The sequence below is a fragment of the Jatropha curcas genome, chromosome 11 (genome assembly GCF_041381405.1).
Source record: "Jatropha curcas cultivar XTBG-Jc1 chromosome 11, XTBG_Jcur_1.0, whole genome shotgun sequence".
In the NCBI taxonomy this organism is placed as follows: Eukaryota; Viridiplantae; Streptophyta; class Magnoliopsida; order Malpighiales; family Euphorbiaceae; genus Jatropha; species Jatropha curcas.
Window position 1 is genome coordinate 23,634,045 of NC_143161.1, and position 11,772 is coordinate 23,645,816.

Sequence of the window (11,772 nt, forward strand, 5' to 3'; positions counted from 1 at the left end):
CCCAATAAAACCCTAGCACAAGTTGACCCGGTACAAACAATGCATGATGCGGCACTATTTTGATGGTTAATGGACACTTATTGCCTTACTCACTCATTTTTATCAAGTAAGTACACACTCTGTCAAAGTTTCATCAAAGGGACGTGTGTGCTTCATGGATGAATTTCAAGGTCTCAATAGGATAATGTTTAAAAAAATGGTCTGATTGAGAAATTTGATAAAGTTTAAGCGCGAAATTATGTGTTGTCCAAGCATAACCACGTTCTCTTCAATCTTTTCCACAAGCTATGGTTGGACCATAAAAAATTTTGTCTTGTTTTGATTTCTCCAAATGGATATTGTATGATTTCTAGGTGGGTATTACGTGGTCTAATGGTAATGGTGACTGGTGGAATGGATAGAGAATAAAAAATTGGATAGCGGTTGAAAATGGAGATTTGAGGGTTTGATTACCAACTAAGGAAATAAATGAGCTAACTAGGATCTAATGGTATTCATATGGAGATTAAAGGAAAAATTAAGCAAATATGATGGTATAATTGAGTATTTAATATATTTGATTTTATGATTCAAGTTAGCAAACTCCACTCACCTCTTTTTCATCATTTATGTCATGTGAGCTCCTATCTTAATCATAATTTCGGCTAGCGACATGGGAGTAAAGCACCTAATAGTAAATTTTTTCTTTGAATTCAAACATTTAATTACAAAAATTTTCCATTGAAACAAAAAAAAAAAAAAAAATCATAAAATTATAATATATGTAATTACGTACACATGTACAAGATTTCATTATCCAAAATTAGCTATCAATACTTAAACTATCATTTAGCAAGACATATTGAGAAAAATACACTCCCTCTGGGCTCTTTATTTAGAGAAAGCAAAAAAAGCTTTTAGATTAAAAAAGTTAGTTAAATTAAATTTTCTCCTTAAAATGCCCTTTATTTCATCATTAATTATGAGGATAATAGCTGACACAAAAAACAGTCCCAAGAAGTATATTTATTACCAACTTGCATCATTTGGGCGTTACTTCCAACCTTCTTTATTAATTCTATTTGATTTTATTATAATAGGGACATTTTACATAATACGTGCACAAAAACGAAAAAAATTTTCGAGCCAAATTAAAGGCCAAAATTTTAAACTTATTCAATGAAGCCATAAATTTCTAAAATTTTTGGCGAAAATAAAGGAGGAAAAACTTAAATTTTGGCTTTCACTTGTTTAAACTTGAATAATTTTTCAATTCAAATTCAAAATTAAAAGAAAAATTTAATTTCTCCAAATTTAAATGAAATTCAGAAAGTAGTGCCCAAGTTCAATACATTGCGGCCAAAATGAAATAGAATCCGAGTTTTAATTTGAAAACTCTTAATAAGTTTTAATTTGAAAGTGGGTACTAAAATCCGAGTTTTAGTGTGAGTTTGATGGCACAAAAAAGTGCACGGTCTAGCAAAATGTGTGACAACTTCACATTTTGAAAAGTGCACAACTAATAATAATAAGGCCACAACGTGGCTTACAAAGGAATACAACGATTATAAAGATTTGAAAAGTGGACAACTGAGAATAACAAGGCCACAAAATGTTTTACAAAAGTACAAAACTAATAAATTAAAAAGGCCACAAACTGACTTATAGAATTTCACAATCCCTTAACTAACACAGAGAAATAAAAATCATTGAAAAAATGTACAAGTACTAAAAACATAGCCACAAAATAGCTTACAGAAGTGCACAACTAATAATTAAAAGGATACAAAATGGCTTACAGAAGTTCACAACCGTTAACTAACACAGAGAAAAAAACCATTGAAAAAGTGCACAAGTACTAAAAATAAAATGCCACTAAGTGGCTTACAACAGTGTACAACCATCATAAGGATTTGAAAAAATGCACAAATACTAAAAACAAAACGTCACTAATTGGCCTACAAAAAAGCAAAAGATAATCAAAAAGTTCAATTTCTACTAATAAAAGTATACATTAACCTATTTGTTGTCACCATCTTCCCTAGATCAACATTAATAGTAGCAAGTGTGTCCTCTACAATTTTTCCTACTGGTTCATCTATCCCATCACTTGTAAAAGGATCTTGAGAGTTAATAAACTTCCCTCTTGTCTATGGTTCTTGTATAGAAGGTTCAATCTCATCTAAGTCTACGAGTGCTTAATGATCACTACCTTCGGGCGCATCTTTACTTTTTTGGCCATTTTTTTCTCCAATAGGTGTTTCGAAAATCTCTAAATCCTGACTTGTTCTTTGGTGAAATGCCTCAAATCAGCAACAGAAGACTGCAACTCTTTAAATTGTGCACTATTATTCTATGTTTGCTTACTGTTTTTATCTATCTTTTCCACCAATATGGCCAAAAGAGTAGTAATTGTATCCAATTTTTTCAGAATCTCAACATTATTGTTTGCAACTGAAAGCACTCTTCTAGCCCTTCTTGGAAGAGTAGCCGGATCCTTTAGTATACAATTTCATCTATGAATCCATACTCCAAGCATAACATATATTCATTCCTAACATCAATGGTTGTGGTCAAATTTACAATGACAAAAGTGGATATATATTCATCAAACATACAAATAAACGCTGGCTCTATATATATGGCCAAATTTAAAAAAACGACCACTATTACTATAAAATGAAATAAAAAAGTAAGTTGATAACTTGTCCCTTGAAACACCTGTGCATTAAATCTTGAGAATATTTGTGTCGCCACTTTCCTTGATTGTTGAGCTTCAATCTTAAAAAACACATATACTTCAAAGGCTCTATATATATGGCCAAATTTAAAAAAACGACCACTATTACTATAAAATGAAATAAAAAAGTAAGTTGATAACTAGTCCCTTGAAACACCTGTGCATTAAATCTTGAGAATATTTGTGTCGCTACTTTCCTTGATTGTTGAGCTTCAATCTTAAAAAAACACATATACTTCAAAGGCTTTCTCGTCTTTTTAACTTGGCTTGTATCCCAAAGTTACTATTTAGAATAACTTTCTCTATATAAAAAATACACCCAAAAAGGAAATTTTCTCTAAATAAAGAGATTAGAGGGAGTATTTGATAGTGTTAGTAATGGATTGCTTTCTATTTTTGAGATATAAAAATATGTTAAGGGCAAATCTGTTTTTTTTTTTCAATCATGTATTTATTTTTTTTAAAGGAAGAAAATATTATTACTCAAAATCAATAATCAAGACATCAACAATTAAAAAAAAAAGTGTATCAAAACCAGGGGAAAGATCTACCTATACTCCTCATAGGCTATATCATTGAAAAAAACCCAAACTTTATGGGTAGTTTTAATTGTACCCTAAATCTAACTTTCTTCTCTGCAACATGAATTTTAATTTTAATTACAATAGCACTCTAATTTCAAATTGTACCCGATATTAATGAATAAAATATTATTTTTATTGGAGCTACATAGTCAGGTTAATAAAAAACTTACCATTTAACAAAACCCTAACTAATATTGCTTAGAATTTTTTTAAATTCATAAAAAGCCAAGTAAAATAATAAATTTTATTAGTTATAAGCATAAAATATTAGTTTAGGTTTTTGTTTTGCAATTTTTTTAAGCATGAAATTTTAAGTAGGATTTATCGAAATTATACTTAAATTAGATCTCTAATAAAAATAGTTTGTATTCGTTAGGGAATCATTACTTGTTGTCAATACTATATAAATAAATAAATAAATAATACTTTTTTATTTTAATATTGGGTACAATTTGAAAATAATATTTTATTCATTAAATTGTATCCAATTTGATAAATAAAATATTAATTTTTATTTTAATATTGAATACAATTTGCAATTAGGGTGTTATTGTAGTCAAATTCTGTGATTTAACCCAGCTAAGAGCTTCCCGAACCTTTAATGCCAAAGAAGCTGTTGAACATTTGAGCAAGCAGACTAACTGAGTAATATTTTTCGAAAATAACCTTAAATAGAAAACTCATATCCTCTTCCAGATACACAAAATAAACAAACATTACCTTTTAATCGCCAAAGTTTAAAATCAATTTGCCAGCAATGCTCCTATCTTTAATATCACATCTTAAAACAATTGACCAGACCTTGACAAATAAGGCGGCTGTGAATCCTGAGATTATCTTCCAATATCAATGTTCTGCCCCCTGCGATGAAAACTGATCGTATCAAGCAGTTAATCTATCGGCTGTGTTCTTCGATGACCTTCTATATCTGCAATAGGAATTCCTACCTATGTCAAAACGTTTTGAACCAATCAAATCAGCATACAACTTTCATCATTACAACTTGAACCTTTTACAGTCATTATGCACCAATCTATTTGTATCTTTGGGATATTCCTTCCACCCAAATTGGTAAAATATCAATTCAGTTTTTCTTTTTTCTTGCTTCAGCTTTCCAATCTCTTTTACCAAGCTTGGCTTTCATGTCACTTGCCAAGCTAAGAGAATTTTCAGAATGGTTGTTCCTCTCTATTGGTGGTTCTACTGCTACTCCAGGGCCCAGAAAGTGTTTTAGACTTTCACTACTGGAGTTCAGATCAGAAATAATTGCTGCATTGGGTACTTCTTCAAGATTTTTACATGCATGAGCTCTTCGTGCATCCTTTTTCCAATTTCGTTTGCAATGAACACGGGTTATGCAATTCTCATGATTACCATTTAGTTGTGGTTCTCCTTCTGGTGTAGTTGGTTGGTTTCTCAAAGAAGACTTCTTCATATCCGCTTCTAGGCGTTTCCTGGCCCTATATCTACGTTGACGTTCCCGGTTTTTCAGACGACGAGCATTAATGTCGTTACGGCTCCTAGATCGCTGTTTTTGTTCAAAGGACTTCATAATAATACTATCTTGTGCCCCAATTATATTCATATTTCGCCTATTCTCCATTTTACATACTGAGTATCAACTGCATGAATAAAATTAAACCAAGAAGGGATATTAAACAACAAAAGTACACATCACATTTGATTTGTTAGCTACTTAGTATATGCAACGATCAAATGCATATTATTTCATTAGCCAACATCACAGCAATTTGGTTGGAGAACAATGAAGGATCATTCGCAATGTCTGTACAAACAACACCATGCCATACAAGTGGTCAAACATGCTATACAAGTCATCAAACAAACAAAATAGCTCTCAAAGTTTGCTAGATGTCATGTAGAACCTGACAATTAACACATTTAAACCCGTTCTACATTTAAAAATTAGAGCAAAGAAAATAAAATTTATTTTCTTTGAGGTTAGCCTTTTCTTCTACATACCCAAATACATGAAACTCAGCATTGACATATCTGACCCATCTAAAATTTACCTATGGCAATTTTGACACCATTGATAATAGTATATACCCTTCGCATAGACACCTAAAGCAAAATAAATGTTTGTATCGTGATCTGAACCTTAGCAAAAGCAAAAGATATGCATAATAAGATAGGCAGTTAAAGTGGCATAAAACAAGAATGAAGCTTTTTGCATACATTAACATTACAGACGGAGAGCAATATTTGAAAATTTCACTTTATGTAATTGTTTTGCTTTCTGGGGATTCTGTAGAGGTGATTCATTCTTAGCATAAATTAGCAGCCAAACATGTTTGGCACTTTCTATGTTCAACAATAATGGCAAAAAAGTGTGTTTCCTTCTCCTTTCTATCAAATGCCAAATTGTAGAAGCATCAACTCAAGACAAATCAAGTTCAAATAATTTTCACTTTCATGCACTACACATTTTAAGTAAATAATTATTAGGGTTCTTCCCTTAATCACAAATTCCTAATTTTCAATTATAAGGAAATAATTCCTTATAGACCTTCATTGTCTCAATTTAGAACATATACTGGATAACTGCTGCCAATACAATGGTGATTCAGAAGCTGAACAAATGCATTAGACAATCATTTCCTTAAAAACCTATCGGAACTAACATGAATTTCATTTTCTTCATCACAGAAAAAATGTTAACTGCAAAAATAAAAGCAAAAATCCATTCAAGAACAAACTCTGGTTCAAATAGCATGAAAAGCACTTTCACAAATAGCAAAAACCATCGAAATGCTTTGATTGCTTACAAGGAAATCACTGATCTAAGCTAAAAAAGAGAATAGTAGTAAAATACTCGGAGCAAAGTAATGTAGAGACAAACAATACCTCATAAAATGCAGTGACGTTACTTGTCAGTACAAATTGTTGTAATAGGTTTGATTTTTGCAAACAGAAACAGACATCTACGTTTGTAGGAACTGAGAAAGCGGTGACTGTCGGATTGGGGACGAAACATCGATCTGACTGGTAAAAAGGCAATTAATACTGTGATAACAATAAATGAGATTAATTTTGTAGGTAAAATAAACAATGGTGGGGTGGTGGCGCAGTTGGCTAGCGCGTAGGTCTCATAGCTTCGAGTAATCCTGAGGTCGAGAGTTCGAGCCTCTCTCACCCCAAATTTTATTTTTCAGTTGTATTTAAAGAATACATTTTTTATTATATGTTTAAATGTTTAAAAATTGATAATAACTAATATATATGCTCAAAAATAAAAAAAAAATATTATAATTTTTTTTTTTTTTGACATTTGAATTATGGATTATATTAATAAGAGAAGAAACGAGCGATACAATCGGGAACACTATCCCAAGTTTGAAAACAAGCCCCACTGGGGACGGATTTAGCCAACACGTGAGCTAGATCATTTGCTTGTCTTCTAATCCAAGCCAGTTTGACATTAGGCAATTGGACTAAGAGTAGCTTACATTCAGAGATGACAACACCAAACTCGGACCAGTCGTGGACAGAACTCCTCATAACATGATAGACTTAAAGGCAATCGGTCTCAACCTGAATCGTCAAAGTATGGTGGCTCGACAGCACCCAGGATAATACATTTCTTAACGCCTGAGCTTCTGCTACTGCTGGAGAAGAGCAGCCATGCAAGGAAGACGTTGCTGCTGATACAAACCTGCCAAGGCAGTTTGAGAGTACAGCACCGACAGCTCCATGCCCAGCGGAGGGGAGAAGAGCGGCATCAAAGTTTATTTTAAAAGTGCCAGAAGGTGGTGGAAACCATTGACTACTTGTAGAAGCACCGATGCCTATAGCTGAACCTGACAGCTTTAGCTGGGCTTTCTTCCAAGATGCGAGCAGACTTCTAGCTCGAGTAACCACATGATAAGGTCCTACATTCATTTGGTTCCATTTGAGATCATTACGACTCAGCCAAATACTCCATAGACCCATAATAAAACTCTCAAAAAAGTCGCTTTCCCACACCTTGTGCAAGTGTTCGAACATCTGTAAGAAATTTGGAAAATTGCCAATATTTGGTTGAACACCAAAAAACTGCCAACTAAATCTTGCTTTTGGACACTCAACAAGAGCATGGGCTAACGTTTCAGCAACACCACAATAATCGCATCTTGTATCAAGCTCCATTCCCCTTCTTTCCAAAGTTGTTTTAACTGGCAGAATGTCTCGGCAGCACCTCCAGAGGAAATGCCTCACTTTCGGCGGAATTTTCAGAGACCAAAGAGCTTTCCAAAAATTGGACTGCAAATTATCTTCAATATCCACACATTGAGATGCTACTATTTTGTAACCAGATTTCACAGAATATATCCCTGAGTCTGTCCAGTGCCATATAAGGGTGTCTTCCTGAATATTTGTAGCTAAAGGAATGGAAGCAATAAGTTCAGCAATTGAAGAATTGAAAAGACCTTGTATCAGGGGCAAATTCCAAGCACGTTCCCCTTGTTGCAAAATAAGGTCTGAAACCCTTATATGCTCAAAACCAGGAAGAATAGGCAAGTTAATGCGGAGCTGGTTATCCCTCAATAGCCATGGCTCGGTCCAAACATTTACTGACTGACCATCTCCAATTCTCCACCGAAAACCTGAACGAATAGCATCCTTAGCTGCACAAATTCCTCTCCATACAAAACTTGGATTACGGCCAATGCCTGCACCAAGGAAATTCCCACTTGGGAAATATTTAGATTTGAAAGAACTATAAAGAAGAGAATTTGTGTTATGCAAAAGCCGCCAACAGTGTTTTCCTAGCATGGCGAGATTGAAACTGCGCAAATGTCTGAAGCTTAAACCTCCTTTTTCCCTCGCTACACACAGCCTTTCCCAACTTAACCATCTCATCTTTCCTCCCCACCAGTAAGAATTCATTAACCTCTGAATCTCCTGTAAGATGGATACCGGTATAAGGAAAGCACTCATACAGAATGAAGGAATAGCTTGTGCCACAGACTTTATGAGCACCTCTTTACCCGCTTTGGATAGAAGTTTCTGGTTCCAACCATTGACCAACTTCCTCACTCGATCCTTCAAGAAAGAAAAAATGCGCCTCTTTTCCCGGCCAATTAATGAGGGCAAGCCTAGATACCTTCCGTGGTTTAAAGGAGCAAGCACACCAAAAACTCCATTAACGGCATCCTTGTCCGGTTCAGAAGTGTTTGAGCTGAAGAAAATACCCGATTTGTTCCAATTGACCGCTTGACCCGAAGCTGCTTCGTAAGTGACTAGAATATTTTTTATCTCTAAAGCTTGAATCCGAGATGCCTCAAAGAAGAACAAACTATCATCCGCAAACAACAAGTGAGATAGCCGAGGCGCAGCTCTCGAGACTCTACAGCCTTGGAGACGACCTTCATTTTCAGACTTACTAAACAACTTTGACAGTCCTTCAGCACAGAGTATAAATAAGTAGGGAGATAATGGACAACCTTGTCTCAAACCCCGTTCCGGGATAATTGGGCCAACCTCGTCCCCATTCACACCAACCCAATATTTGACAGAGGAAACACACAACATAATCAAGTCAACCCAACGCTGGCTAAAACCTAAGCCCTGCATAACAGCCCGTAAATAGCACCAGTTGACTTTGTCATAGGCTTTTGAAATATCAACTTTCAGTGCGGAAGCTCCTTGTCGACCGGTCATTCTGGTTTGCATAGAGTGTATTAATTCGAAAGCAACTAACACATTATCTGAAATCAACCGGTTCGGGACAAAAGCCGACTGAGATAAGGAGATAAGATTAGGTAGGATGGTCTTCAGCCTGTTTGCCAGAATCTTAGCAAAAACTTTGTAAATTACATTACAAAGTGAAATAGGTCGAAAGTCCTTCACTGCCTCTGGGTCTTCTACTTTTGGAATTAGCACAATTAGGGTATTGTTCAGATTATCTGGAAAAACACCTGCATTAAACCAGTCTCGACAACCTTGAACAACATCATGGCCCACAATATCCCAAAACCTCTGGTAGAATCTAGGATTTAGTCCATCCATCCCTGGGCTTTTATCCGCATGCATTTGTTTCACTGCCAAATGAACCTCATCCACTGAAATATCTCCAAGTAGCATAGAATTATCATTATCCGAAACCAAAGGAGAGAATAAACCCACAACAGGACTTAAGTCAGCATCCCCTGCCTCATATAGATTAACAAAATAATCACTCACCATTCCTGTCAACAGATTGCTGTCACTTATCCACTCACCATTTGCATCCTTCAGCCGAAAAATCTGCTTGGATTTCTTCCGTTTTTGAGCAGTTGCGTGGAAGTACCTAGAGTTCATATCCCCCGATTTCAACCAATGGGATTTCGCTCTTTGAGACCAGAAGACCTCTTCACGGTGCAGAACATCATCAAGCTTACGCTGTACACCTTCAAACTGATCAATATTTCCATTGATCCGAAGATTCTCAAGCTGCACTGTCAACTGCTTGGCTTCCTGTCTGAATCGAAGCTTTAGTCTCCTGCCCCAGTTCTGTAGATGATGTCCACAAACCTTTATCTTCCCCGTTACATCAACACCGTCATAACTGGTCCAACTCTCTCTAACCACAGTGTCCACATCAGATTCCTCTAACCAAAAATTCTCAAACCGAAAGCGATGATGCCTCATATTTTTTATACTAGGGGCAGTAAGAATAAGAAGAGGAGAGTGATCGGACTTACTCGAGACTAAATTCTGGACCTGATAACATTTTTCTGAAGAAATATTTGCTTCATAAATTTTTTTTTTTTTTTGAAATAAACTAATTACATTAATGGAATGGGCTAAACCATTCTCGATGCCTCAAATTTTGCGGCCTGCAACAATTGTACCCCAAAAGGAATTTAACCTTCTAGGCATCCCAATTCTGAACTTTTGATTTAATTGCACTCCAATTTTAAAATTGGTCAAAATTGCCGTTAAAAAAATAATAAGCTCGGGCCCACATGAGTTAGTTAACCCACATTAGGTTGGCTTTCTCAAACGCACCGTTTTGTAGGGTTGTGAATAATAAAAGTTGTTAGTCATGAAAATGGAAATGCTTTCTGATGATATAGGACACATTTCCTCCTTTCGTGCTCCGACAACCATTCGGCAAGAACCAAACGACAAACAACTTCTCCAGCTTCAACATGTTTATTGTAAGTCATGGTCTAGTCAAGCAAGCTTCCATTTTCGCAAACTTGAGGCTTTTTGGTTGAGTTAGCAACTCCGGTCATCATCTTTGGTGTGGTAAGCTTAGAATCATCATCTTTGGTGTGGTAAGCTCAGAATCATCATCTCTAGTGATTTTGAGCTTTTCATTTTTGAACATTCAGTCGAATTTCTCTCACTCACTCTCTCTCTCTCTCTCTCTCTCTCTCTCTCTCTCTCTCTCTCTCAGAGGTAAGATTTTCTTTTTTTCTTTTTTTCTTTCTCTGTCACTTTCTGAGATAAGATTTTTCTTCTCTTTTTCCTTTTTTATTTTATAATATTCACTGAACTCTCCTTTTGTCTATCTATTTACTTGAATTCGATTTGGTTTTGTTTGTGCATTTTTATTTATAGTTTAAATTTGTCGATTTTGTAGAATAATTGGTTGTAGCTTGTGATTGAGTTTTTTCTCTTAGTTAATTTCTTTTATCCCTTTCACTTTTATTTTTTAAAGTTATTTTACTTTTCTTATCTATCTATTTGGTCCCTGAAAAATCAAGGGAAAGGTGTAGAAATTTAGTGTTTTTTTTACCTCTTTTAAGTGTATAAGCTCAATTGTCGGGTGTTCTATGAAATTTATTATTTCATGATAAAATCATATTTTGGCAAACATTGAATGTTTAATTATAGGAATAGATGTAAAATGGTTTCTTTGCCGAGTTTTTTTTATGAAGTTGTTGTGTTGGTGATGGGTTTGTTTGTTAGAGAGGAGATCTGAAGTTTGATGATTGGTGTGTGTTATTTTGAAGAGATTGGTGTTTGATGGGAACCGGTCCGATTATTGTGGCAATGGTAGGCGACAGGAGACGAGAGGCTGCTATAGAGCAAGGGCAAAAGCAATATCAAGACGGTACATTTTGTGTGTGCTAACTCAAGTTGGGTTAGTTAACTTCTGTAGGTTCCACTTTTATTTTTTTTTTTTTAATTTCAATTTTGACCAATTTCAAATTTAGGGTGCAATTGCGACACAAGTTTCAAATTGGTGTGTCTTGGGGATTAAGTTCATTTTGGAGTGCAATTGTTACAATTCATAAAATTTGGGTTATTCAGAATGGTTTAGCCAATGGAATTGCTTAAATACAATTTAAGCACTAAAATTAGAAAGAACCCACTCCTTAAGACGAAATATAGGATAAGCATGAGTTGCAAGAAGCTTAAAAATTTTATTGGCTCATCTTCTAACATAAACAATAGAACAACATACATTATAATCTATATATCCATATGAAACCTAAAATAAAGAGAAATTTTAAGGCGTTCTCTTTGTTTAAT

The 11,772-nt window shown here is 34.8% G+C and overlaps 1 protein-coding gene, 1 long non-coding RNA gene and 1 other non-coding gene across 4 annotated transcripts; 2 read left to right on the forward strand and 1 right to left on the reverse strand.

Annotated features, from left to right (window-relative positions):
• Nucleotides 1–3,941: 3,941 nt before the first annotated feature.
• LOC105637398 (FAM50A-like protein) lies at nt 3,942–6,304 on the reverse strand. Of its 2 annotated transcripts, XR_016318686.1 has the most exons (3): nt 6,172–6,304; nt 4,313–4,925; nt 3,942–4,231 (listed from the first exon to the last, which is right to left on the reverse strand). XR_016318686.1 is itself a non-coding variant. In XM_012220847.3 (2 exons), the coding sequence occupies exon 2, from the start codon at nt 4,904–4,906 to the stop codon at nt 4,388–4,390; it is 519 nt and encodes a 172-aa protein (XP_012076237.1). In that variant the 5' UTR covers nt 4,907–4,925; nt 6,172–6,304; the 3' UTR covers nt 3,942–4,387. The 2 variants fall into 2 exon arrangements, 1 of the variants encoding a protein (XP_012076237.1); XM_012220847.3 differs by having other exon boundaries at nt 3,942–4,925.
• A 76-nt stretch (nt 6,305–6,380) lies between these two features.
• On the forward strand, nt 6,381–6,464 carry TRNAM-CAU (transfer RNA methionine (anticodon CAU)). Its single transcript is given in 2 exon segments — nt 6,381–6,418; nt 6,429–6,464. It is a non-coding gene; the product is annotated as a tRNA-Met (tRNA).
• Nucleotides 6,465–10,365: 3,901 nt separating this feature from the next.
• LOC149492772 (uncharacterized) lies at nt 10,366–11,552 on the forward strand. The gene is made up of 2 exons (XR_016318956.1): nt 10,366–10,539; nt 11,250–11,552. It is a non-coding gene; the product is annotated as an uncharacterized LOC149492772 (long non-coding RNA).
• Nucleotides 11,553–11,772: the final 220 nt, after the last annotated feature.

Excerpts from the sequence above, each read along its gene's own strand:
- LOC105637398 (XM_012220847.3), bottom strand. The coding sequence starts at position 4,906 with ATGGAGAATAGGCGAAATATGAATATAATTGGGGCACAAGATAGTATT.